We start from the raw sequence: 27283 nt of genomic DNA on the forward strand, positions 1-27283 counted from the left end.
AAGCATTAGAAACATCTAGGAAGGTATATAGTTAAGTATAGATGTCTTGGGTTCTCAGTACAGAAATGAATGTAGAAAAACAGATGTATGCCCAGAACAAAAAATGATAAACACCAATGGGGTGATAGATGCAATGAGAACCTAAGTAATAAGCATTACCAGGACAATTTGAAAGGAAAATAATAATAGAAATGTGCATGTGGCAGACTAAAATGCCCTACAGTACTGACATTCCAAATAACGTAGAGTAGCAGGCAACAGAAAAGCAATACTGTTAGGGTCCAAGGTCTATTAAATCAGCAAATGTAGCAGTAGGAAGTGCAACATCTGATGCCCATGCCAGATTAAAGAAAGTGTAATGTCCCAAATCTTGCAAAACCAAGTATCACATGTATTCTGATCACATTTCAAACAGGAAGCACTTTCAAGTGAACTGTTTCTTTTTCTGGGATTTGCAACCTCCTGCTTGGCAGCACAATGGTGTAGCCACTGTTGAACACTCCACGATGGAAACCAGTTCTGCGAAATCCCGAAAGGTGGACAAAGCTTCATGAAAGGAAATTATTGTCATCTTTTGTACCTTTGCACTACTATAAGGTGGATGACGATCCTTCCCTTTCATGTAGCTGGTATGTGGGGTCAATCTGTGCTGATAGCAACCACTAACCAAGCACCACTTGGAGAAAAGCCAGCCACCAGCAGCAAAGCTTACCTGCACAACATTCTTGGATACGTTGACAGCTTGCAGGGTGAGCACAGAGAAGACGCATGTCTTGCCGGTGCCAGACTTTGCCTGCACTACCATGTCTGCAAAGGGTGGAACAGGGAGATGAGACACACTGCAGCTTGTAATGCAACTGCTGTACAGTCCTGCCTTAATGTAACAAAGTCGCAATAGTAGTAAATTTACTTAGGGGCAGCCAGTGCATTTATTTTCCAGTTTATTTACCCTAATGGTACTTTTCAGCGCATTACTTGGGGGGGACGGAGAGAATACAATTAAACTAATCATAACATGCAATATAATAGACCACATAACACAACCCCAAACAGCAGACTTCTATATAAACAGCAACATTAACGAAGGCAAAGATGTGAATAAGCATATAAGCAATATACAAAGATAAAGAGAAAAGCTGTTGCAAAATACATTGGGATCTAATAATTTGCGTATCTGCACGTGCCTTTTACACTAGTCAAGGCGGAGCCAGAGAAACAGTTGGTTTTGTCCTGCTCTACTGACCTGAAATAAGCATCTATGCGGCAGCAAAGAAGATTTTACAAAGAAAGTGGCCAATAAAAGTGGTCAAACTGTCCGGGTGCACTGCGTCATCGTCATAAATGACACCCGCTGAACTTTGGGCTCAGTTTCAAGCTACAAGAACGGTGGGTCTTCTTTGCTGGCATGCATCAGACGCGCTACGTCCCGCACACTGTCACAAAACTAGAAGCTCGAGTCCGCATTGCAAAGTTAGTCAGGTGGTAGGAACTTACTGAGCTGTTACAAATATTTTTAGTGGCAAACGGGAACTGCAAACTTTCGCTTTCGCCACACTGACACCCGCTCACCAAAACCGCAGAGTCCCAGAGGTATGGCACGCAGCTGAATGGGCGACGGTCTGACAAAGCCCGACTTGTGAAGGCCGCCAAGTAGCTGTCTGGAGAGCAGGAACTCTTCGAAAGTAGCGTTTTCGTCCTCCGATTGAAGTACGTCCTGCGAGCGCCACTGCGTCTCCAACTTGTGCGCTATGCGGCGAGTCATGGTTGCGAAAAAAAGGTACAATTCACAGTTTCGACGGAATCGCTTTTCTTTTGACGTGCAGCAAAAGAAAACGCTATCCACGAGCGACCCTCATAATTTTCACTTCATCACAACGCGCGCAAATCGCCTTCATTCAAATATGCGCGAAGGCGCCACAACACGATACATGTGCGTTTCAGTTATAGGATTGGCTAGCTTTGGCTTTTTGGTCGGGCACGGCTCATTTCTAGAGTTAACTAGAGCACTAGAGGAATGCCATGGGGATGCCTCCTTTAGAAGATGCCCGTCGCGTGAGCTGAGACCATGGCTGAGAAGCCGCTTCCGGCCCCTCTCCTATTTTTTTTCCTCTCCACTAGGGTCGGTTGCGAGCGTCAGTTGCGGCGGCTGCTCCAAACTTGAATCACGTTCTCTTGCCTCTGAGGTTTTAGCGGCGTCTGTGGCGATCCCGGAGGCAGGACCCGCGGTCTCTCGTCAAGCCATTGGTTGATCGCGCACCAGCTACGATGGCTAAAAGCATAGACTTTCCTTCAAAAATTACTAATTTTTTGTAGAAAACCCTAAGGCTAAAAGGGCCCTTCTAGCCACCGTACGCCAGCCTAGCCGGTCGTCCCTTTCTGCGCAACAGGAAGTAGGGTCGGCAGCGAGCGCCGTCTCTCCGCGACTACAGGAACCTCCGCTCCGATGGGAATTGTTCGTACCCTTCCTCCATGGTTCGTACTCACTGGTCGTGTTGCGAGTTGCGAAGTAGTTAAAAACTGCCGGCGCCGGCTTTGTTGTGTCGTCCTCGTCATTACTTTAACGCGTGGACGGGCCAGCGTGGGCCATCTGTGCGAGATGTTCAAGCGAAAGTTGACCGCGCTTGGATTCAACAACACGGACAATTTCAACATTCAAAGCAAGTGCAGCCTCAGTCACGTTGCCACTCGCTACAAGTTTCAGTTCGCTTACAAGCACGCCAAATGTGTACTTACGACTACACTGTCGCGTGCCGCTCAAAATGAGTCTCACTAATATGAGCCAGAATGAATCTGGGCTGCTGTTTTCATTTGGCATTGCGACCGCCTGCATGGTGTAAATTCGTGTAGATAAAACTGCATGAAGCTGAGAGGCCTCTCGATCTCTCTTTTTCTGTGCTGTCATACTTGCCCCCCTGCTTTAGGTGTAACGGCCTAATGAGCGAGCATTCAGTTGGCAAAACTGCTATCACTGCTGCATAGGTGCTGGACGGCGGGCTGGCACTATCGGGCACTTTATGTGAGAGAGTGAATGAGCAGTATTCAAAGCCAGCTTCAAATGTTCCGAGGATTGTAGCACCAGAAATTGCAGAACACAGAAAGGAACAAGCAGACATGGTTGTAACGTATATTCGTTCCTTTCTGTGCCTGTGTTATACATTTTCTGCTGCTACAATCCTCGAAGAACGAACCAGCTAGCTCAGTTAAACGCCCTTTTGACAATTTCAATTATTTTTACTTTAAGGTGTCATGTTTATTACCGTCTAATCGCCAAGCAGAAGTCTGCACAGCATCCTTGGCAGTAGTAGCCGAATCATTAGCTCTTTATTTGCAACTAAACGGCCTGTAAAAACTAGTTTAGTCCTGAACTAGCAAAAACCAGTTAGAAACCAACACCTATCATTTCCAGTCTGCTATCGTCGCAGCTGAAGTAATTGGGTGACTCGGACGTGCATCATACATGCATTGTGTTTAACCCCCACATTTTGGGCATGCTAACCTCTTTGTGGGATATGATGCTGCACATGCTATAGAGTGTGTTGTATTTCTGCCAACACTTGCATATGTGAGCTTCTGCTATTGTACATCAAGGCAACTTCAGTAGCTGTCACTGTCGCTCATCATTGTGAGGCTTATCAAGCCAAAACCCACTGAATGAACAGTGTCAAGGATAATGCTAGGCCGTAATGCTGAGAGATACGGGGCAGTGCGCATGAAAGACAAAAAATTAAATTGGTAGTGACTTAGTTAAAATGGAGTTGGGGTCGTCACAGCTGTCTTACTTGTAGATTATTTGTGTTTGTGTGCGTGTGTGTGTGTTGCTGTGCCTTCATATGTATTTCTCTTCGTGCTGTTTTATTTTTTAATTCTACATTTAGATATTCACTACACTGCGTGCTCTGAATTTCATTTGCATGTGTGTGTATACATATATGTATAGTTGGTGGGCCTTAGTGTGTTAATTCACATTTCTCACTTGATGGTGGCAGTGATTTGCGATGAACTGTAAGCCATAGTCTTTAACACTTTAACAAAGAAATATGTAATCTGTAAAAACAGTCGTGCTTTAGAGGAGTGCAACGAGTGCCAAGGGAAGGGAAAGAAAGTCTAGGATTGGCAGGCAAGTATTAGATGGAGCGGTAAGACCAGAAAATTTGCAAGCAGTGTATGTAAGGTTTAGTTGGAGCAGTACAGGTGTAATGGAGACCTCTGGCAGAAGCCTTTAGTTTGCATAGGGCCTGTGTAGAAAAGCTGGTGGGCATGATATCCCAAAGTGCCAACACAGTCACTGCAGGAAAAAATATTTCACAACCTCTACTGATGTGAATATTCTTTTGACAGCAAGGTCAATTCCCAATGTCATTCTTTTCTAAAGTTGGTAAAGTGCAGAGAAAAGAATTCTTGACACAGTTCAAGAGGAGGATAAGACACAGTCAAGTAAATGAAAATTTCAATGAAAGAATTTAGCAAATGCATTGTGGAACTAAAACCCAAAACTACTTTAGCAACATATTTTCTCAATGTCATCAGTGCTAAATAAATGTGTTGTGGGTAAGTTGTTTCAGTCTGTTACCGTCACGAAAAATATATATATATATATTTGAAAAGGTAGGTCCTGGCGAGATATGTCATTAAAAAAAAAGATTCAGTGTGTCAATTCTGTGTGCTACAAGTAGCTTTAGATAAGGGTATCAACTGAGAGACCAATGAGAAAAGCAGTTTGTCTTCATTTTCTTTTGTAACTGTAATGTTCGAATATTGTATGCCTGCATTAGGGAGGAGGCTGGTTGGGGAACCAGTTGAGTGGCATTTGTAAGAAATAGATCATAAGAAACATAACAAAATGAGACGAGAGACTTCATTGCCGATGGACCTCTTCACTTGCTTCTGTTATGTAAAGGTAGTGTACTTGTGATGATGTTTGCAAGAGAACTCATTCTAGCGCATAATTATGTTTTCCGATGCCTACCTCACCAGGCCAAGGGGAGTTCCGCAGCCTGGTGGCCTGGCTTGAGGACCAAAAGATCCGCCACTACAAGCTCGAGGAGCGAGCTGCCCTGCGAGCCCTGGACGCCCCAGGATGGATGCAGGCTTTTGAAACGGTCTGCGCTCTTTCTGTGTTCCCCCCCCCCCCCCCCTTTGTGTTGCACACCATCTTCCAGAGTACGAACTTTATTCAGGCCTCGAAGACCCAAGTTAGCCACGTATAATGAAAATGTGTTGCTGCTTTGTAAGCTGTCCTACACTTTCCCTCATATCCGAGATGCAGTGGTTATTCCACAACACCATTTCTCCTGTCACCTCTTTTAGCACTCTAATCGTTGAATGTTTACATGGGTGGTGTTGTAGCTTCGACGGGGTGGCCGGATGAAAGATTTACGGCACGGCATGGGGTGCGCTGCGCCGCAAGAAAGAGCCGGACTGCTCCAGTCGGGGACCAGACGAAGAATGCACTTTTATTTCTCCGAGGGGAAGCAGGAAGGCAACTTACAGCGTTTCGCGCTGAGTGGCGCCCTGATGTAAAGACCCAAAACCGAAACCAGAAGTTAACACAGGATACCACTTCACCTCTCCCTTGAAAGGAAAAATGGTCTACTTGCAACAAAAGTAAGTCACGAGTCAAAGAACACGTTAGCACTGTAACATACATGATAGTGATGTCATCTTTACACAATAGAAAATGATATTTTTGGCTTCCCCCTTTAAAAAACGCACAACATGAAAACAATAAATTATTGCACTCCAGTTCTGCAGTTTCAGTACCCGTCTTGGGCGGATGATGAGATGCAGCCTTGCACACAGATCATACATGAAAAAAATTCACGAAGTACAAAAGTAGACAGTAACAAACATCTGTGTGCCCCCTGGGACAGCACTGATGGGTGGCTCATTCGCCCTGAGCCTGACTCGAGACAGTCTCTGTGGCTGTCGTGGATTTGGCATTGTGCGTAAAAGCACTTTACACTCCATAGTCCCCCCGTAAGAATGGTAACTGCTTTTAATGTTAATAACTTTTTGGCATGAAAGACAAATTAGTATGGCGGTCAGCACCGTAGTAATGATGTGCGTACTGCAAGATTACGCTACAAGAAACGTAATGTATCCCCTATACCAGTAGTAACTAGAGGAAAAGGTGGGAGACAATCATCAAGGGGAGGGTAGTCACTGGAGTGACTTTTCAGTGAATTTTCCAAGAAAATCCGGTAGAGCAGGGCATTTCACAAGTTTGAATGAATTTCATCGTATTCCATTTTCAAGCATGAAAGTACCACAACCTACCCGACGGTAAATCTTAAATGGTCCCGAGTATTTAGGATAGGACTTTCTCGAGTTGCGTACTCGGACAAGATCTCCTGAACGAAATCGAGGGCATGTTGATGCACGACGACGGTCCACGTACGTCTTAACGCTTTTGGCGTAAGAGCTGAATTCGCATGCAATCACCTCCTTAATAGTCTGGAAGCTATACTCGTTATCCTGATCCCAGACAAACGGTTGTCCTTGCTTTAGCAGTTTCCTAAGCGGCTCTACCAATTTATTGTACTGCAGGATCAGCTTAGCGTAGTATCGCGTGACACCAAGAAATGAATGCAGCGACTTCTTGTCAGTTGGCTGCAGTGCCTCAACAACTGACTGAACTTTGTTTTCTAGTGGCGAAGTACCATTTGCAGCGCAGGCTTGCTCTCGGAGAACCCGAGGTTGAGGACGCAGTTTCGCCGAGACTGGTTGCATTGAAGCTCGAAGATGAACGTCGTGGATGAAGTCCTTTACAAGTCCCGATTGTCCTGAGTACAGCTAGGCGAACTCCGAGGGTGTGTGGTGCGGGAGAGACGGAAACTGAACGCTTGGGTCAGCTGGAACTCCTGACACCTGTTGGCATATAGCGAAATCAAGCTGCGTACGAGCAGGGGACTGTCGATGCTTTCGGTTCCTCGAACAGCAAACTGAAGCGAAATGTCCTACTTTTCTGCACGCACGGCAGGAAACGTGCTTGGCTGGACTGCCTGGATCAGATGTGAAGTGGTGAGGTGAACCACATCGGTAGCAATGGCCTGCAATGTCTCGACTGGCTTCGCGGAGTTCGGGCCGCGCGCCATGCTGGCCGGCCTCCCCGGGTCGCGACTTTCCACCATGCCGCCAGTTAAGTTTTTGATTGTTCTTTTCTCCTTGAAGTCGACCAAAGTCTCTTCAAGGTGTTTATCGGCGTTGATGAAGCAGGAGGCAGGTTGGAGGTAACAAAACTTGAAGATATATTGCAACGGAAATATTTACACAGTCAAATACAGAGTTAGCAAAAGAACACTGATACAAAACACACAAGTAAACAGCGCCTTACTCTTCTACTTTTTCTTAAGTTAGAGCCTAGGACAACTGTCACTACATACGACCAACCGAGTCTCACTGTTCTACCACTAAGTGGTTACGGCCCAGACTAGCGTTGCATCGTACGGAGTCTTACTGTTCTATCAGGTTTAGTGATTACAGCCTAGACTGAGGAACAAGCACCTCGTCTCGGTTGTTATAGGGGAAAGAGACAAAGAAAAAGGGCGGTAGGGTCGTTAGCCCATCCCACGGAAGCAATTGCCAATGAGAGTTGACAGTTTCTTAAGCCACAACCCAAAGGGATGGGCTTACTCTCATAAGTGAATCTATTGGAAAACCACCCTGTTTTCCCTCTTCCCACATCTTCTTCTCCCCCTCCTATTTCCACGTGGTCAGTGACGGCCTCGGCAAACACGCCAGGCATGCACGATTTATTGAGGCCATCTCGCACCTCAGCGGCGTTTCTAGCCAGCAAGGGGGCTCGGGCGCTGGTGTCCCAACACCGCGTACCGTAGTCCCCCTCAAGGTTTTTCCTGGTAGAAAAATAATTACCGCTGGCGGCATTCGAACTCGGGTGCTCTTAAAACGACATTCTCCGAACGCGGCCTCCGCATGCGCACCGCGCCCCTCTCTACGGCACGCACTGCATGTTGTAACACGACACCAAGCGGGCTCTCCCCAGCGCTCAAAACAAGATGCACATGGCTGCCGCCCGAATGCGTAGGGGCGTGAACCCCCCGCTCCGTACGCGCCAGACGTGGTCAACAATGCTAGCAGCTGCGTCTCTAATTAGCAGGGGACTCAAGAGCCGGCGCCACAACGTCGCGTATACAACCTTTGTCCGCTCGGGCTTTGTCCGCGTGGCCCTATTATGACCATCGGCGGAATGTCAACAAAGCCCGCGTAAAAGCATGTTCTCCGAATCCGTTTTCCGCCTCTGCACCGCGCCCCCCGCGGCGGCGCGCGCCTCGGCTCGTTACCCGACACCACGCGGGCCGTCCGACCCCTCAAACCATTCACAAAACGCATGGGCAACTCGCGGCACTGCAAAAGTATATACAAAACAATCATGCAGCCCTACGCCGTCCATTCTGCCTGTTCGAGAGATGAGCGGCCTAACACCGCCGAGCGCCATTTTGAAGTTGCCGGGTCGAGGGAGAAGGGTGGCGGAAACCGCCATCTTGCACGCCCGGGCGAGGAAGGTGATGGCTGTCGACGCCATCTTGGCGTTGCGTCGAGACGCGCTGAACAGACGAGCTGTTAAAGAGTTGAAGTTCTTTGTGAACTTGTTGTACGGTTCGTCTGATTTCCTGGGCCTTCATGAGCGTGAGGGACGCTCCTTCGTAGAATAACCTTTCTCGAATTCTTGTTGATGCGACGCCTTGGAGGATTTGGTCGCGAAGGGACTCGTCGTGCCACGTGCCGAACGCACAAGCAGGCGCTAGCCTTTGTAGCGCGGTGACGAAGTCTTGAAAGGTTTCTCTAGGTAGTTGCTTCCTGTCCCGGAAGATAATGCGGTGCACCAGGGGATTGGTGCATTCTTCGTAGTGCTGGTCGAAGATGCGGAGAACGTCTTGGAACGTAGTAGCCGTCTGGTCCGTTTGCGACGCGAGGTCGTCGTAGAGACGCTGCCCCTCGAAGCCTAAGTTGCTCAGGAAAATGGCTTTCTTCCTCTCGTCTTGTAGTGCCTTGCCTCCGGTTGCCTCGAGAAACGTGCAAAAGTACCGTTTCCATGTGAGCCACGCAGGAGTGGCAGGTAGCGCCAGGAAAGGCGGCATGTGGGGTACGAACGCCATGCCGGGCACCGAAAACAAAGGCGGAGGAGTTGTGGCTGACGGAGGAGACGTAGTTGCGGCGTCTTGCATGTCGGAAGCAGGAGGAGAAGCAGAAGTACGGCAAGGGCACGTAGGAAGCAGAGTAATGGTTTACCTCGTCGCCAGTTTGTTGTAGCTTCGACGGGGCGGCCGGACGAAAGGTTTACGGCATGAGGCCTAACGGCCGGGGCGCACAGCGCCACAAGAAAGAGCCGGACTGCTCCAGTCGGGGACCAGACGAAGAATGCACTTTTATTTCTCCGAGGGGAAGCAGGAAGGCAACTTACAGCGTTTGGCGCTGAGTGGCGCCCTGATGTAAAGACCCAAAACCGAAACCAGAAGTTAACACAGGATACCACAGGTGGCACCACCGTAACATTTGACAAGCCTTTCTTTCCCATAGTTATAGAGTAGTGGAACACACTGCCGGATAAACTGGTTGATGAGCATGATACAGAAAAATTTTAAAGCTGCTGTTACATTTTAACCCTTAAGTGCCATTGCATTTGCTTACTCACCACACCACCTGTTGTAGGAATGCTTTATTTCTTTTTTGTGTGTGTCTTTCAGGCATTGTGCGGTGTACTTCACTTTAATGACCCCTATTTTTGACGTTATACCCCACAAGGCACCCTTTAGCCTCAATAAATGATGACAATGAAAACATGAAGTAATGTGTCATAGCATATGAATCTCATCCCTTGCTCTGTAATTTAAGATTACTGTGTGGTCAAAAGAAAAATAATCTTTGCAAATGTTTGTCCATCTGAGTTACTGGTACCTCAGAGACAGCGAAGCTCTACAAGGGAGTTTTAACATCCTTTGGAAGTCCTGACAGTCTGTTTCGCTATGGCTCTAAATTTACCCAAGACTTTGCAAGCACTTCACGATACCTAGTGCAGTTCCATCGCCATACCTGAGCTTTGTGCAGTCAGCGCACTTGTCTAAAGTGCTTGAATGCCGTGCTTTCAGCTGCACTGGTGCCATCTATCAATAACACTTGTTTCTATATAGCTTCTGAGCATGCGTCGCCAGACCGGTGGAACGGTGCTAATTTTTTTTGTCTTGCTGGTTAACAAGGCTTCAACAGCTGCGATCGCAGCAGTTATATGAGTAAAAGTTCAGACAACACGTCTCAGAGCGCTCTCCCTTGAAAGTTATGCTTCGTGTTATCTTTGCTTTTGCTCAGTGGCCCTGCAGTGCTGATTGCAGCTGTTGAAGTCTTGTTAACCGTTAAAGCAATTAATTCACTGCCATCAGTCTGGCTGCACATTCTCAGATGCAAGCTATTTCGAACCAGGCCTTATAGGTAGATGGTGCCTGTGCAGCTCAAAGCAAGGCGTTCGAATGCTCCAGACAAGTGTGCTGACTGTACTTCTACATTCTATTCAAAGCTTGATCCTCCATGCTGCACAGGCTGCATTGCGGATTGTTCTTCAACATTTGATACCGACCACACCACTGCTGGCATTCATCAGCATTGCACAAGAACCGTTGTGCATCTTCCCTTAACCGCTTTTCCTGTGCCTTGTCAACTCGTTCCTCCATATTTCGCCTTTTTGTTGTGCTATAAAACCTTTCCTCATGACTGTCGACCAAGTAGACAGCTTACCCATCTTGCTGGTTATTTGCCACAGCTATAGTCGAACCCGGCTATATTGAACTTGCAAAAAAACGCCTACCAGTTCGATATGGAGCATAATTCGATATAAGCCTGCTAAATAATTTTGTCATAAAAGCACATACCATTTATAATATCACTTTATTGATGAAACTAGCTTAGTTTCGCACGAAATAGTCCTGCATTTTCTGCTGCTTGGGCAATTTCGCTGCGTGCAACGCACACACTTTTCCACTTTAAGGAGTCGGAGCAACTGAGGCCGCAACCTTTCGCATTCACGCAGAAGCACCGGACTAGTGCGAGCACACCAATCACTTCGAAGGATGTGGGCCAAGGACGGTCATTGCTTTCCTCATTGTGCCCACTTTCACTTGTGCTCGGCATGATGTCGGCAATGTAGTGTTCGTTTCCGGGCTCTCCCATAGTCGCGACACCATCATTTGCACTCACAAACTCGTCCACCGTTGATTCGTCAACAGCTTCCGCAAATTCTGACAGCTTGCTCCAAACTTCGGCAACATCGGCAACGGCTTCGTTGCATTAATCAGAATTTACAGTCATCACCGAGCACGCGGAAGTCGGTACGGCTGAAGCTATTTCGGATGAACCACTCGTACACGGCCGTTCATACACAACGGGCGCCACAGGCACCGGGTCGCGAGTTAGGCCGCTTTAGCCCTAATTTCCCCCTTTAAAGGGACCCTGAAATGCTTTTGACAATTTTCTACAAACGTCCTGAGTCATTAGAGTAGGTTCTTCTGATCCTTAATTGACACATCTAAGTGCTCCGCGTAAAGCGTGTAATTTTTTATAAGGTTTTAAAAATGCACATCGCTGCCGATCGCAGCACACTGCTCGGCGGAATTTTAAGCCGCCCCTACCCGTATGACGGAAATCCCCCATATGGCGTCAGTGGGGCGAGCTATCCGATTGGCTGACCAGGGCGTGTGATCGATAATTTTTCCAACTTTATGGTAAACAAATGATCTCCATAATAGTTGGAATGTTAGTTCATTTGTTTTTATAAAGAGAACATAAAGAGAATGCACAAGAACAATTTTTCAGTACACGTAAGCACTTCCGGCACAAAGCAAGTGTCGTCTGCTTGTATTACAACTTACTCCATTTTGATGAGAGCTCCGCAGTCATAGTCGGTCTCAGTCTTTTTGCGAGCACTATGATTCGACTTTGTTGCCTTGTGGACTGCAAACGTAGCGACTGGCAATATGTCAAGCTGCGACATCGTGTCCCTCTGCAAGGCAGCATAAGCGTGAACTGGCTGCTGCGCATCAGACTGCCGCTATCTGATTGGCGCCAGGATTTGCACGTTCGTGGCCGTCACTTTACACCGGAAGGTTACCAACGCAGTAGCGTTTCGCGAGTCCGGTATTAGGGCAAGCGCAAGGGGACAGGGTCTGGCCGCTTGACTATGCCATAACGGGATGAGCCATGAGATGAGCAGAAGGGCAAATCTGAATGATCTACATGGTGCACATGGTACCTGGTGGCACAGAACTCAACCATTGGCTCAACCATGCACAGTAGCAGCAAGGAAGTGTATTCTTCTTTGCCGCTGCTGTGTATTTTTTGTAGGAGTGTAATCATCAGCACATTGTTTTTATAAATGTTTAAAATGTTTTACACTTGTTTAGAGCAATATTAGCGTTTTGTTTGGCTGGTTAAGCGCTGCGCCAACAAGTGTCTGGACCGTGCATACTGATCGGGCCGCTCACGTACGACTACGCTAATGTTCCTTCATCAGCTTGAGTTTATACCTCCAGCCATTTGCCGAAATGACCAGCTTGCCTGTGGTTACCAGAATACCAGACACGTTCAGCGCTAAGACAGAATGCTCGCAACGCACGTTGCTTCGATAGCTCTCGCTTGGGGTCGACGGCCAAGCGGCTAGCGGAGAGGTCTCGCGCGGGCAGAGGCGGGCTCCAAAACAACTGGAAGTGGACGATGTGACGTCGCATCATGATGCAGAATCAGTGAAGGCGGAGCTTAGCCCCGCTCGCTAGGCGAACGAGTTGAGGAGGAAAAGCATGGCTGGGGAGGAGGGTAACTTCTAATCGCTTGTAGCTCCATTAATACGTAACGCTTCACTTAAATTGTGGTGCGAATGTTCTACTTAAGCTGTACCCTACGCGTCTACAAAATTTGTCCGAACTGTTTCAGGGGCCCTTTAATATCGTGCGGAGAGAACACCTCGGAATCTTGTTCATTGCGGGGACATCTGACTTCTCACTGCATTCGACCCGATTTATGATTTCGAGCTTCTAGATATAAGGCGCATTCTGCCACTTCATCACGGCAACACTGCGAGGCAAGGCCCACTACCACAAGGCGCACAGGCACACACAATGAACGAGAAAAGCAGCGACAACTCGCACTTTCGCCATCTTGCACGACAAGGGCACAAGAGCCTCTGATTGGCTGTCTGAGTAAGCGCTGTGGGTGGGCCGGGATAATTTTTTGCATGGGGGTGTCAGCGGCTTCGAGGTAGCGTGGTCACGTAGGGAGAGTGGTTAGATGGAGCTGCGCCGTCGGGTTTTCCCGCCACCGCGAGAGAAAGCCAACTTCTGGGGGCACTTTCCGCCGCTTGGCATTCGATATATCGGGAGTTGCTACTAGTTTTGTTCGATTTAAGCGTAATTTTTGCTATATATACTCATTGTAACTATACCGTGTCCAGAAATTGTTCGATATATGGAATAATTCGATGTAAACGGGTTCGATATAGTCTGGTCCGACTGTATATACTCACTGACTGTGACATTACATTCCTAAGCCTAAAGTTCCACGTTTGTGGCCACATTTTAATGGGAGTGTAAGATGGTGGGGTGTCTTTTTAGTTTAGTAAAAACCTTCTCAGTCTAGATCATCTTGTTATATTATCCCTTGTAGCTCAGGTTCTGCTCTGGAAATTAAAAGACAATCACTCAGTCAGATCATTCTATGCAGTAATAAAAATGGCAGACGTGCACATACATTGCAGATACATGCAACTTAAATGTTAAGCACAGTAGATCATGCAAGAAGGAATGTTTATTCAGAAATGAATAGGTACATTCAGATTAAGATTTTATTGAAGGACACAGATTTACATCCCGAATCCTGAAGGTGGGGTTAGAGGGCTAATTGATCATCCTCAGTAAGCAAAATGGTGAACGCAAGTAGCAACAATTTGAAAATCTGACAGTGGTACCGCGCAGGCTTCCAGAGGTGCAAACGGTATTGGGACAGCTTATTAGGTCTATTGTCGAAAAGCCACATGCTATATTGTTACAGGAAACGTTATGTAGTGCAGAAGTTTCTCTCTCGGGGTACTGCACGGTAGCATACAGGGGAGAAAAGGGTAGAGGTATCGCTACCCTAATCAGAAAGAACATCTCATTCGTTTGGCACGAAGTCCCTGCGTACAGAGCGGGCCTCGAGGCACAACTAATAGAGATCATACCCAACAGAACAATCAATTCTAACATGTTCATTCTTAACACGTACAGCGCAACATTGGATAAGAAAAGAGACTCCAAAACATTATTAGGCACCACGTCTAGGGCAGCGAGAAACACGCCTCTCTGTTGCAGGTGCCTTTAACGCCCCCAATACGGAATGGGGGTATGGTTACAAAAGTGTAAAAGGAACGAACTTGGCCTTCAATGTTGCAGAGCTGGGGCTTAATACTTGTCACAGACCGAAGGCTCTTCACCAGATCCGGTAATTCGGTCAATCAAGATACGACGTAGAAGAATCGACATTTGGGCGAGTTGGTACTGGTTGAACATCTTGAAGGGGCAGCGCAAAAAGACGATGACAGACGATGCTGTCCTGTGTGTTCCTGCCTTCTGTCATCGTCTTTTTGCGCTGCCCCTTCAAGATGTTCAAGATACGACCCCCAATCTTACTTTCCTCTGAGGTATCAAAGGCGCTTGGGACAACCTCCAGGAGGGGCTAGGCACTGACCATCGCGCACTTGAAATTCTGTTGTGTGTCAAACCGAGATCACCCGCAAGATATGAGTATGTGGACTGGGACCTCTTTCAAAAAATCGGAAGTGAAACAGTCCCGCCAAATGAGACGTATGCAGATCTGCTAGAGAATCTCAACATGGCAGTCAAAGGAGCAACGAAAAAGTCATTGCGGATCTGGAGGTTTCTAAAATGGACTCAACGCTCGCCCACCTTCTGGAGGCAAAACACGCCCTCTCGGCCAGGTAGAAGACTCAAAAGCGTAATCGTAGACTCTGAGCGAAAATCGCACTTCTTAACAAAGAGATTGAGTCCTATTCAGCTCAGCTTGCCTGGCAGCAATGGGATGAGACGTGTACCGAAACAGACGAGCATATGTGAAAAGGTAACAAATGGAGCTTATTGAAAAGTCTCCGCAACGATAAACAGTCTAAGTGCACGCGTGGCCTTGCGATGGATAGGCTCATAAAGAAACAAATCGCAATCGGTCTCAACGAAAGGGAATTAGCCAACAACTTAGCACATACTTATCTTGCCCTCACCAAAGACGGGGATCACCCGGTAGAGTGTGTAAACTACATGGGACTCTTGGCACCTGATCTAGACCAACCTTTCACCGTGTCGGAGATCAGACAAGTTCTCTTCAACCTAAATGGCAGATCAGCCCTAGGACCTGATGGAGCCACGAGAAAACTTCTCGGGAACCTAGACAATAGGGCAATCGAGATAGTCATGGCCGAAATCAATGAGCTATGCAAAACTGGACAGGTCCCGGTACAGTGGCATACCTCAAAAGTAGTACTTATACCCTAACCAGGAAAACCCCCACATGTAAATAACCTGCAGCCTATTTTCCTTACATCATGCGTTGTCAAGGTTGTGGAGAACACAATACATAACCGGTTCTCTGAACATATTGAAAACAAGGAGCTCTTTAGACACAGCCTAATTGGCTTTAGACAGGCATTGTCCACACAGGACACTAGCTTTTGCTTAAGAGAGCAATTTTTTATAACCCTACTCGCGATGTTAGAGGGATCCTCGCACTGGACCTTTCCAAGGCCTTTGACAGGGTCGCGAATAGACATATCCTGACAGATATTTCCTCTCATAACCTGGGTCAGCGTTTTCATGACTACACCAAATCTTTCCTCACGGATTGCAAAGCACACATCCAACTAGACACAGGTCTCGGGAGGACGCTACGAGCTAGACACCCCGCAAGGCTTGGTCCTCTCCCCACCCTTATTCAATATACTCATGCACAAGCTCTCCACTCACCTCACTGCAATCCCAAATGTGGGTCATGCCATTTATGCAGATAACATTACGATCTGGGCACTGGACGGCTCGCTAGCCAAGCTCGAACGCTCGTTACAAAGCCCATTGGAGGCTACGGAAGGCTTTCTTTCAAACACGGGCCTTGAACTCACCTCCGCTAAATCAGAGCTGCTGGAGCTAGGACTCCACAACACCATCGATAAGCTAATGGAAGCTTACACAGCGGCTCAAATAATAAGGCTATCATCATCCACTAAGCCAGGGATCAAGATTTTAGAGGTAACGGGTATCCAACCTAGACATGAACCGGCTACCAAAGTTAGCTTGACCCGGGAAACCAGAAGTCACAGCATAGTTGAGCCCGTTCCGCGAAATCTTTGCCCAGTACATAACGAGGTTGAAGATTCGCAAGAGCCAAGTCCATCCTGAAAAAGATCGATCAGCAGAAACTAGATGCCCTCTTTGGCGATGCTGCCACATATAACAATGAGGATAAGTTCGTTGTCTTGGTTGTAGACATGCAGGGCAACCTGGTTAATGCAGCCTCTGTTTATACGAAGTTTGCCCATGTGGCGAAGGAAGCAGCAATTGCTCTAGCTTTTCACAGTACAAGAACAAAAGTTCCCCCTATCGTTTTCTCTGATTCGCGCACAGCAGTTAGATCCTTCTCGTCAGACCTCGTGTCTGAACAGGCAAACAGTATTGTGAACAAAGCACTTCAAAGAACTCAGGAGAGCAGCAAAGTAGGATACCACCACTTGTGGTTTCCAGCCCATTTAGATGGCTCAGTTAACCCGCTCGGATGTAATCCTAACGTGCAGGCCCACCGGAGAGCGCACAATTTCACGTACCGCGCTGTCACGGGTAGCCAGGCTTGGAACGAGGTCAACATCCACAAAGATCCATTATGTACTTTCCACTGAAATTGTTTGCCATTATCGACTGGGTAGGAGAACATTTCCACCGATCGCCCCCCCACCCCAAATTGAACAAACTTTAGGCTAGCACACTCGGACTTCTGCGAACCCATTCGTATCCCACTCCTCGGTTCCTTAACAGGACAGACCCTGATCACTCACAGTCGTGCCCCAAATGTGGTCACGACTCGTGCTCTTTTCAACAGATGCTCTGGCTGTGCTCAGCCTTTAATGCCTCTCCACACGTCACAAAAGGGCAACGGGAGGAATCCCTCAAGAGCAACAATCTCCACATTCAACTCCAGGCTGTCCAGAGGGCCCAGGACATTGCAGCAGGACTTCGTCTCCCGGTCCCATCGTGGGCGGAGCCACGATCTTGGGAGGCCTTCTGCTCCCCTAGATCTCAGTTCCTCAGGACTCAAATAAAGTTCTTGTCATGTCATGTCACATTCACATGTTCTCATGATTCTGGAACATGATGGCAGGCTGATGACTTAGAAGGCTTGGGAACAGGTGACCTTTTTTCATTGCTGAAGCTGAACTGTTTTATTGGCCTTTATGGAAACTGGAAGAACTGCTTATTCGAAGCCAATAGCTTAATAAAACCAAATCACTTGCAAGGTGGCAAGCAATGCTTCACAACTTTTCTTCCCAAATAGCGCAGTAAGGCTCGCTGCTATTGCAGTCCCTTGTGTTGTGGGACGAAAAGTTATCAGTTATATTCGAGATGAAAAGAGCTTTTGTTGCCACCCTCCAGAGCTGTATTTTGATCAGTGCAGTTAATTTTGGGTCGTACGAATGCTGTTCATGGCAACGAAACTGTGTTCAATATTAAGATTTTGACCGTGCAGTACCTACAAGACCTGGCCTGCCCGCACAAGGGTTCGGACACAAAGACCGTGCTAGACTGGCTGCTCGGAATGGCAGTGCACCTTGAGTACTCGGATGACCGTAAGTGGCCCCTTTTGCTGAAATTTTAAAAAAGAAAGCATTTACTTTGGTTAGTGGCTTTTGGGTTCTTGGGAACATGCCGTATCCTGCTGCAAGTTTCATTTCATTCAGCTTCACAGCGAACAATTCAAAACCACAAAGTACACTCAAAAGAAGACGGCTTGGTATGGGTTATGTGTAGACAGAATTCAAAGCGGCTAGGTTAATTACGACCTGTGAATTAAGTTGCCTATTAGTGCTCGAGAGTGTACATAATTTAATTTCGCGTACTGTTTCAAGTAAACCTGTCATGTACGGGAAATATTTTAATTCCATATAAATTATGCGCTTCTTCTTACAACTGCTCGAACGAAACAGCTTCACTGGAAATTTGGTTGCGATTCTGGAAGGTCACATAAGTTTGCTGTCATTTTTTTGTCACGTTTGTAGTTGTCATCACTGCCATGCTGCTGTACATGTTAGGATTGAAATTGCAGATCAGCAGTGTTGTGTGGTCAAACAGTTGTCTTTTTCTTCTTACTCCTAGTATCGGCATAAATTGACTTCTTTCAGGCACAAATGACAGGAAACACTGCTGTTATACCAACTGCTGCATATTATGCTAAACATGATATGATGTGCAGGGTTCGTACATCTCCTTGAAATTCTTGACAACCCTTAAATTTGAAAAAAAAAGATATATATATATATATATATATATATATATATATATATATAAGAGCCCTTCAAGCTCCTTGAAAATAAATTTGCTTCTTGAATTCCTTGAAAACTGGTTGGAGGCAACCCTTGAACCTTCAAAGTAACAACAAACTCCACGTTGGCGCTACGCCTAGGACACTGTCTATCTGGAATCGATCCCAGGTGTTTTCTTTTTACGATGTTGCTAAGCGGTGCAATAGAGTGCTTTAGTTTGGTGTTTTTACGCTCCACTCAGCAGCCGAGCAGCGCAGAAACGCGCATGCGCATGCGCCCTCCAATTAGCCACAAGTGGGCTAGCGGAGCAAGAAACACGGTCTGCTTACAAGCTCCCCAAGCAGAGCATCATTGCCGTTTTTCGCTAGTGAGGGTAGTCGTTGCGCGTGCCCTCTCGCGCTTGCATTGGGGCACCTCGCTTGCCTCATTCTTTCCAATGTGGCTGCCTCCAGTGACATGTTCTCGACCATGCCGTGCGCTTCAACCACGCCTTTATGTTCGTATTGCGCAGCGCAAGCCACAAAAGCGATTTTGCATAAACGAAGATTTGTGTTTGCTAAATTAAGTTGCAAGTGCTGAGCCATTTGAAAACCCTGCAGTCTGGGGGATGTGGTGTGCACTGTGCAGTGTGTCAGCATCAGAAAGGATTGGATTGGATTTGGAATGCAAGCTCTCTGGCTATCTCGTGGCGCTCATTAAGACGGCGCTTTATTTTCCATTGAATAAAATGGACCAGTAACGCATTGCAAGCGCACTTCATGGCCAAATAAGTTCTATATATTTGTTTTACTTTATCGAAACGTTCAACAGGTTTTTTCATTTCATTACCCTGAATTTGTCCAGAGGGGGCTGCAACTAAAAAAGGTCCGCTCCACTACACTAAACGTGTAACTAAAATATGAAAATCGCCCACTTTACCCGGGCAACTTAGAGCAGAGCGGACCGTAAACACGCTCAACTAAGACACTCTAATGAGGGATGTCCACAGCCACCAATGGCAGGCTTGTTTAAACTACCATTGTTGTCACGGAACCAGACAAAGCCACATCAAGTGACAAAGTCATACCGCTATTGTTCTTTTGCTAGTTCATTCACACTACAGCCATTATGGCTTGATTTTTGAGCCCTAGGTTCTAGCAGTGCCTGGCAAAAAGCAAGTTCCAGCCATTTGGCTTTAAGACGAAGCTTTAGCTTGGGCCCAACTCCGATGCACCCTATTCAAGTACCTGTAAAATGCAGAAATGTTTTTTTGAGATAACCACTGGGTTGATTCTAATGAAATATGTTGCATTTGAGAGAGAAAGTGATATTCGAGTCATTGTTGGAAGTGGCATTTTGATTTAGGATCTGAATTTTTAACAGCAATATTCAAAAATCTGTAAGCGTCAAGAAGACAGAAGCACGAAGTGTACTAATACAGTCGAATCTCAGTAATTCGAGCTCAAAAGGACCAGAAAATTTGTTCGAATTAAAATGAGGACTTGTTCTTCAAATACTCGTGCATCCTAGCATGATGCACGAATGGTGCGAGTCGCTTGCGCCGGCCAACACTCACTTCCCGGTAACGGCGGAAAACGAAACTTCAGGGAGCAGGCTAAGCTGGCGCCAAGCCAAATGGAAACGGGCACGTGTGGAGACCACCGAAAGTGAGGGAGTTGAGAGGCAGGGTGAGGAGAGCGCAGTTGCGAGGAGGAGCAGGAGGGAAGCGGATTTGCTTTCCCGCCAGCTTGACGGATGGCGCTAATTACCTCTGCCATCTAAGCCCCCCTTACTGCCACCCAGGACAGCCACGACAGAGTTGCCAATGCTTGACTTGGGCCTCCGTCGCTGCTTCCCACTGCATGTTCGCATGCTTTTTCCTTTGTCTGCTGACAGATCGGCACTGCATTTACATTCTTTGTCCTGTGTTCTTAACACGTCATGTCTTATGAAGATGACGAAGTCGTTGCCACTGGTCATGATCACGTAGGTGTGCTCCCTTCTGTTGCGGCATCGCCACGTGCACAAGATAAGGAGAATGAGGTACTCGGTTCCGCTTTTATTTCCTTGTGTTCAAGGTCCGTCTTGTACAGACTCGGATGTGGCATACTGTCTCCAACAACCTTTCCATTGGGACGTCTCGGTTTAGACTCGTTATTGTAAAAAAAAGTTGCAGTTTCGCCCGAAAGGCAAAGCAGCGATTGCGATAGCAAATTAGTGGACATGCAAGGATAGTAGTTTTACCGGCCATGTAAACTCGTAGACATACCGTATTTACACGATTGTAAGTCGACCTCTTCTTTAAAATTTGAAGATCTGAAGTGGGGGAGAGGGGTGGTGGACCTACAATCGAAACCAAAGCATGGCACCAAAAAAAAGCGAGACCAACGGGATATCAGGGGAGCTGCAACATAGTTCTAATTTTATGTTTGCTCTATGGCCCCACCCGTCTCTTCTGCTGTCCCACACGTTTGTTTGCTTTTCAGAAGGGTTTTTCAACATTTTTTAGAGTTTTACAGCACACACAGTGCCGCCGTTCCATTTGCGGCGGCACCCTCAGAACAGCAGTGCTTGCGGGGAGTATCGATAGTTCATGGACGAGCAGACACCGCTCGCAGCTCGCTTATTTCTCTTTCCCTGTAGCTCTTTAGTTTCATGCGTTTAATTTGACTGCCGGCCACGTGCTACTTCCGTGCTTCCTCAGTTGTCATGAGTGCTCCCAGTCCACTAAACATTCGGCACTCGTTCACAGCAGCGTTGAAGAGGGCTGCCATCCTTTACGCTGAAGAAACAAATAACTGTGCTGCGGGCTGCAAGTTTGAGGTTTCATAATGGGTGGTGCGAGAGTGGCAACAGCAGTGACGCAAAATTTTCACTTGTGATGGCAAGCGAAGAGGTTTCCGCGGGCCCAAGTGTGGATGCTTTCTGGAGCTGAAGGCCAAGCATGTGGCGTACATCGCCAAAATGCGTAATTAGTCCCTGCCAGTGACGTGCGACATGATCATGAGACAAGCCTGGATCTTTGCCTTTTAAGGACCTGCTCCGTCGTGAGTACGAGTGGCTGGCGGCAGAAGACCGCGAACTTTCACCAACTGGACATGTCAAAAGAGCCTCCCTGATGGCTCTGTGTGGTTGGGTGCTCTCGGCATGGTCTTATGTATGTATGCAAATGCACTTATGCACTTATGTCATTTTGCTGGACGGCGACGCGCTGTGGGACCGTAGCAGCAATGACGATGGCAGCACTAATGCTGAGGAGTAGTCCAGTGACCATGGCAGCTACTAATAATTTTCGTTATGGAATACGCCCACGGGTATGCTCTTTTTTTTTCCCCTGTCACACGCAATGTGGGGGGTTGACTTACAATCGTGCAAATACGGTAGGCGTACTAACCAAAGTAACAAGCATGGTGTCACGCGCACATAACCAAACATGAACACATCTCACTCGATGAGCGCGGAAACTTGCTGTCAGAATGCTGGCATGAGGAAACACGGCAGCAGCAGTGAGCAAAGTGCCATTCGTGCTGTCAATCTCTTTGATGAAAAGTGAGTGCCGAGAACACACAGCCTGCACAGGGCTACGAGTCGTTGACACACGTAGACTCTGCCCCTAGTGCAGATCGATCTCAAGACACGGCCGCGTGCCCGTGCACTGCCACCACATGCGCAGTTGCAGCCGGAGTAGAACCCCCCTCCCCAGTGCCTCACAACGTTGGGTGCCTTGCGCACAATGGTAGAGGGCGTGCTTCCTCGCTCAGTCTCTTTGCATTGGCAAGATTGAGCCACGATCGTAGGCTCCCCTTGTACGCCTTCACTCGCACATACAGCATAGGGTGCGCGGCAATGGTGTTATCGCCCTTGGACTTTATACGGAACTTCGCACGTGGCGTTGAGAGGTCTCTCTTAAGCTATTCCTCTGTGGTGAGGTCAAAGCAATGCTGGTCGGAGGTGCCGTGATCTGGTGCGCTGATCTGGCGCGTGATGTGGCACGCTGATGAGAGCATTGTCGGAGTGTGGTATGTTCGAATTAACCTTCGCAAATGTTTATGCGTTCGAATTATCTGGCGTTTTCACCCATTGGAATACACATAACTTTGACGGGACCACAGCGTCAGTTCGAATAAACTGAAAGTTCGAATTAAGCATGTTTGAATTAACAAGATTTGACTGTAGATAGCTCTGCACCATTAACAGATATCACAGTTCTGTAAATTGCATCTGTTAGAGCATCCAAAGTGGACAAATTTGATATAATAATTTATATCTTACATGAATTTGTCATTGTTTACAAGCATTTTGCAAAAGTCGTACTCACATATTAGTGGCATGTGTAAGAGCCATGTATAATACGAGGGTGAATCAGAAAGTCTTCGTTCCTATTCTTTTTTGACCAAATTATGGTAGTAAATGCGAAGTCAACATATCCATTCCCAGCAATGGACCTTCCTTGGACCAACCTGGCCTTAACTGCCGGTAACGACGCCGCTGTCAGTTGTTGAAGATGGCAGTTGTGCTTCACACGTCCATGGCGTACAAGCAATGAACTGTGCTTCATTTTCTATAGAATTAGGGACAAACGGCCATCGAAATCCACAGGAAAATGCAGCCTATGTATGGGGAAGGTGTCTTGCTTTCATAAGTGTGAGGTGGTGGTGTTGTGAGTTCGCAAAAGCTCGACGGTATTTCCGCAGCCCAACGGTGGTTCCACAGTCAGCCGGACGAATTCTACCACAGGGACATCTCAAATTTTAGTGCTGCGATGAGACAAATGTCTGAACCGGTATGGGGACTACGTGGAAAAATAGTGCAAGGTATGTAGAATAGGACGTATACTTGTAATTACCTGTATGGACCTTCATTTGGCTAATAAAAGATAGGAGCAAAGACTTTCTGATTTGCCCTCAGATATCAATTTTGTCCACTTTAGATGTACAGTAAAACCTCGTTAAACTATAGCCACTTAAACGGTAGTTTCATTTTAAAAGTAGTAAAGTCAAATATCCAACTCAGCAGCCATTGAACATAGTACGTTTTGTATCCACATAAGCCGTACCAGCTTATTGTGCACATATCAGTTAACATGTAGTGCTTCCACTTTTCGTTGCGCAATCACGCGGTGCATCGTCCCCATCGGGCGTTCCGGCAGAACAACAAGCCTCAGAGATCGGAACAGCAGCCTCCAAGTGCCGTTCGAGAGAGCGTTGTGGCATCATGCAAGGAAGGACTTGCGCTATGCTGAAGCTCAAATAAAAAACACTGGGTGCTCAGCGTAGAAGGAAAATTTGTCATCATTCGTGCTAGTTAATGTGGCACGAAGTCGACACTGGCACACGACGGGGATCTACTGTTGACTGCGGTGTGTGGCATTTAGAATGCGAAGAGGTTGCTCGGCAATGCTGCCACGACCGTAAAAAGAGGTCGGCTACAAGGTTCGACTTTTCGTCACATTGCCTCTGTTGTTGCTGAAGTGTCACCTAACAACACAGAAAGCGACAGCACGGGCGATTCAGGCCCAACAGTGCCAGAAAAAAAAAATTGGAGGACGCTTAAGCTTCGCCTTCAAGAGTGGAACGCGACAGCGTCCCCGTCGACCCGCCAAGGGGTGTAAGACAATGGGCTGCGGCGCAGCGACTACGCGCCCCGCATCGGACGCGGTGAGCGTCGAGCAACGCTGCTTTCGGCGCGGCAACGAAATGTGCGCCTGAGCAAGCGACGCACGCCTGAGCCTTAGAAACAGCTCGTTTCTAAGGCAACACCGCATTCACTAGAGGCGCTTTTGTACCGCTTTGAAGCATCGAACTCGTGGCTGAGTGGTAGCATCTCCGTCTCGCACTCCGGAGACCCTGGTTCGATTCCCACCTAGCCCATCTTGCAAGTTGTTTTTTATTCATGAAGTGCCTGCTGGGATTTATCGCTCATGGCCAACGACGCCGACGACACCAACTTTTCTGCGACACGAGCTCCTTAACGCTCTCGCGTTAAAAACTGCACGTTATGTCAGCCTCATGAATGCAATCGTCACGACGAGAACAGCACCCTGCAATGAAAAAGGCACCCCGCGACTTCTGCAGCACTACCACACCTGTGCACGGAGAACATGCAATGCCAACGAGGAATCTGCCGTGTGAGTGTTTGCAAGACGAGGGGGCTGGCTGAAAAGCTGGCTCGCAGCTTCAGTAAGTTTGAGGCTGCTCTCGTTGCTGCTGGGCTGCCGCACCATCAAACGAAAATAAGACTTTTGTCGGGGGAAGTGAATAAATACTGCATGTTTTTTACCCTTTCATGACACTCTCTCTGAGTTTTGTTTTTGACAGATAAGTGGGGGATCTCCTGCTATTTCAGTTAAACAGTACTACCATTTTGTACACACTTTTTTTCCGCTCTGGCCAACTATGGTTCAATGAGATTTCACTGTAGTATTAGATACAGTTTATATATTTGTGATATCATTTTTTATTGTTCGGTTAGAGAAGTTCTAAACTTGGTAGTGTTGTTTTCTGAAAATTTTTCTGAAAATGATTAACAACCTAAATCGAAAATTTGTTTCCAGCAGTCACTAGATTTTAACATTTTCTTTTAAATGCGACAAGCTTCATCAAATTTGGTGCAGTGGTTTCCCATGTACGTATTTAGATAGGAGTCCCCGAGCTGCTAAAGCTTCCTCTTAACGCAATGAGTATCTTTGACTGAAGTTGGACACTACTAATCATGCTGCTAGAAGGCAGTTGACATCATTACAATGGAGAAGTCTACTTTGAAAAGCCACCTGAAAAACTCTTAAAAGGCCCCTAAAGCACCCAGAGGTCATAATGTAGTTGTGATGTTGCAATTCTGCATGAGTCTGCACAAACACATTTATTTATTTATTTATTTAAACTACTTTCAGGGCCCAAAGGCACTACAGAAAGGAGTGGGAAAGAAATGGCAAGGCGTGCAGCAAACAAACAAACAGAAGTATTACAAGGCGTCTTTTAAAGCGATCTTGAACTGGTGGTCATCAGCAATGCTGGCGATTGTGGAGGGGAGGTGGTTCCATGTGACGCTTGTTCTAGGAACAAAAGAGTCATTACACAGTTTTGTGCGACAAGAAGGTAGCCCCACCTTGAAGCGATGATCGGTCCTTGAAGAAATGTAATGAGGTGGATGAAACAAAACGTCCTTCATCTCGTTGTTATAATAATATATTTTATGAAAAAGGCCGAGGCGAGATGACTTTCGTCGCAACGAAAGGTCAGGCAAGTTTAGGGAATTCTTCATAGATGTGACACTGGAATGACATGAATAATTCGACAAGATGAAACGTGCGCCGCGATTCTGAATGGCTCCAAGAGTTTGAATGAGTGTAGTCTGAGTGGGATCCCATATGGCGCATGCGTACTCTAATTTAGAACGTACCAAGGTTTTGTAAAGTGTTAACTTCAGGGACGATGGGGCATCAAAAAAGTTTCGACGCAGATAACCAAGCATGCGATTGGCGTTGTTAGTTACATATTCTACATGCGTATTCCACGATAGATTAGAAGAAATGTGAACACCATAGATTAGAAGAAATGTGAACACCAAGGTATTTATAGCTGTCAACAGATGGTAATAGAATATTATTGAGGCGGTAAGTACGCAGACAATGATTAGTGCTGTCGCGAGAAACCTGCATACTTTTACATTTAGTTGTATTAAGTGTCATGAGCCATTGACTGCACCATTCAAATACCCTATCTAGATCACGTTGCAGATTGAGATAATCGTCATGGTTAGTAATTTTCTGGTAAACCACGCAGTCATCTGCAAACAGTCGGACAGTTGAGGAAGAAAGGCAAGTAGGAAGATCATTAATATAAATCAAGAAGAGCAGAGGGCCCAAAACGGACCCTTGCGGGACACCAGATGTTACGGCAGAATTACGTGAAGAGAAGTCGTTAGCCGTCACATACTGACTACGGTTAGAGAGAGAAATTCCTTAATCCATGCAAGTACATTGGGGTCTATGTTAAGTTGATTAAGCTTGAAGATAAGTAGATCGTGTGAAATGGAGTCAAATGCTTTAGCAAAATCTAAATATATGCAATCAGTATCAAAGTCATGATCTGCGTTAATAAACAAGTCGTTGGTAAAACATAACAATTGCGTTTCACATGAAACTGCTTTACGGAATCCATGCTGATAAATGCTGAAGAAGGAATTGGACTCAAGGAATTCAATGAGGTGCGAGTATATTATATGCTGTAGGAGTTTTACTGGAATGGATGTTAATGATATGGGGCGGTAATTATTGGGGGAATGTACATCACCAGATTTATGCACTGGGACCACCTTCCCTATCTTCCAATCAGAGGGTAGTGTAGACATCTGTAATGACTGTTGAAAAAGCTTTGACAATATCAGTGCAGAATAAACTTGTGTACACTTCAGGATTTTTGATAAAATACAATCTGGACCGGCCGACGAAGACACTTTTAAGTTGACAATCAGCCTTTCGACACCAACTGCATCAATAGCGATATAATCCATTGGGAAGAAGTTGGTTTTTGGTATATGCGGTAATACTGTGGGAGTGCTCTTATGAAAATGAGTAGCAAACACATTGTTCAGAACATTGCAGCACTCGTTTTGAATTACTGGGACATCAGATTGGATTAACTGAATGTGTGTCCTTTTAGTACCGTTAATAATGCTCCAAAATTTACGGGGATTAGAATGAAGTAGCAAAGGAAGAGTTTTATCAAAGAATTCTTC

The 27283-nt window shown here is 46.6% G+C and overlaps 2 protein-coding genes across 2 annotated transcripts in view; one reads left to right on the plus strand and one right to left on the minus strand.

Annotated features, from left to right (window-relative positions):
• LOC135898312 (probable ATP-dependent RNA helicase DDX20) overlaps positions 1-1977 on the minus strand; it is a 109087-nt gene extending 107110 nt beyond the window's left edge. The window contains exons 1-2 of the mRNA XM_065427193.2: positions 1570-1977; positions 713-807 (exon numbers count right to left, since the gene is read on the minus strand). Coding sequence (XP_065283265.1) covers positions 713-807; positions 1570-1762 — 288 coding nt within the window. The 5' untranslated portion in view covers positions 1763-1977. The remainder of the gene's footprint in view (positions 1-712; positions 808-1569) is intronic.
• A 501-nt stretch (positions 1978-2478) lies between these two features.
• LOC135898313 (RNA transcription, translation and transport factor protein) overlaps positions 2479-27283 on the plus strand; it is a 74591-nt gene continuing 49786 nt past the window's right edge. The window contains exons 1-3 of the mRNA XM_065427196.1: positions 2479-2657; positions 4975-5099; positions 17776-17875. Coding sequence (XP_065283268.1) covers positions 2597-2657; positions 4975-5099; positions 17776-17875 — 286 coding nt within the window. The 5' untranslated portion in view covers positions 2479-2596. The remainder of the gene's footprint in view (positions 2658-4974; positions 5100-17775; positions 17876-27283) is intronic.

Source organism: Dermacentor albipictus, chromosome 5 (genome assembly GCF_038994185.2).
Source record: "Dermacentor albipictus isolate Rhodes 1998 colony chromosome 5, USDA_Dalb.pri_finalv2, whole genome shotgun sequence".
Lineage (NCBI taxonomy): Eukaryota > Metazoa > Arthropoda > Arachnida > Ixodida > Ixodidae > Dermacentor > Dermacentor albipictus.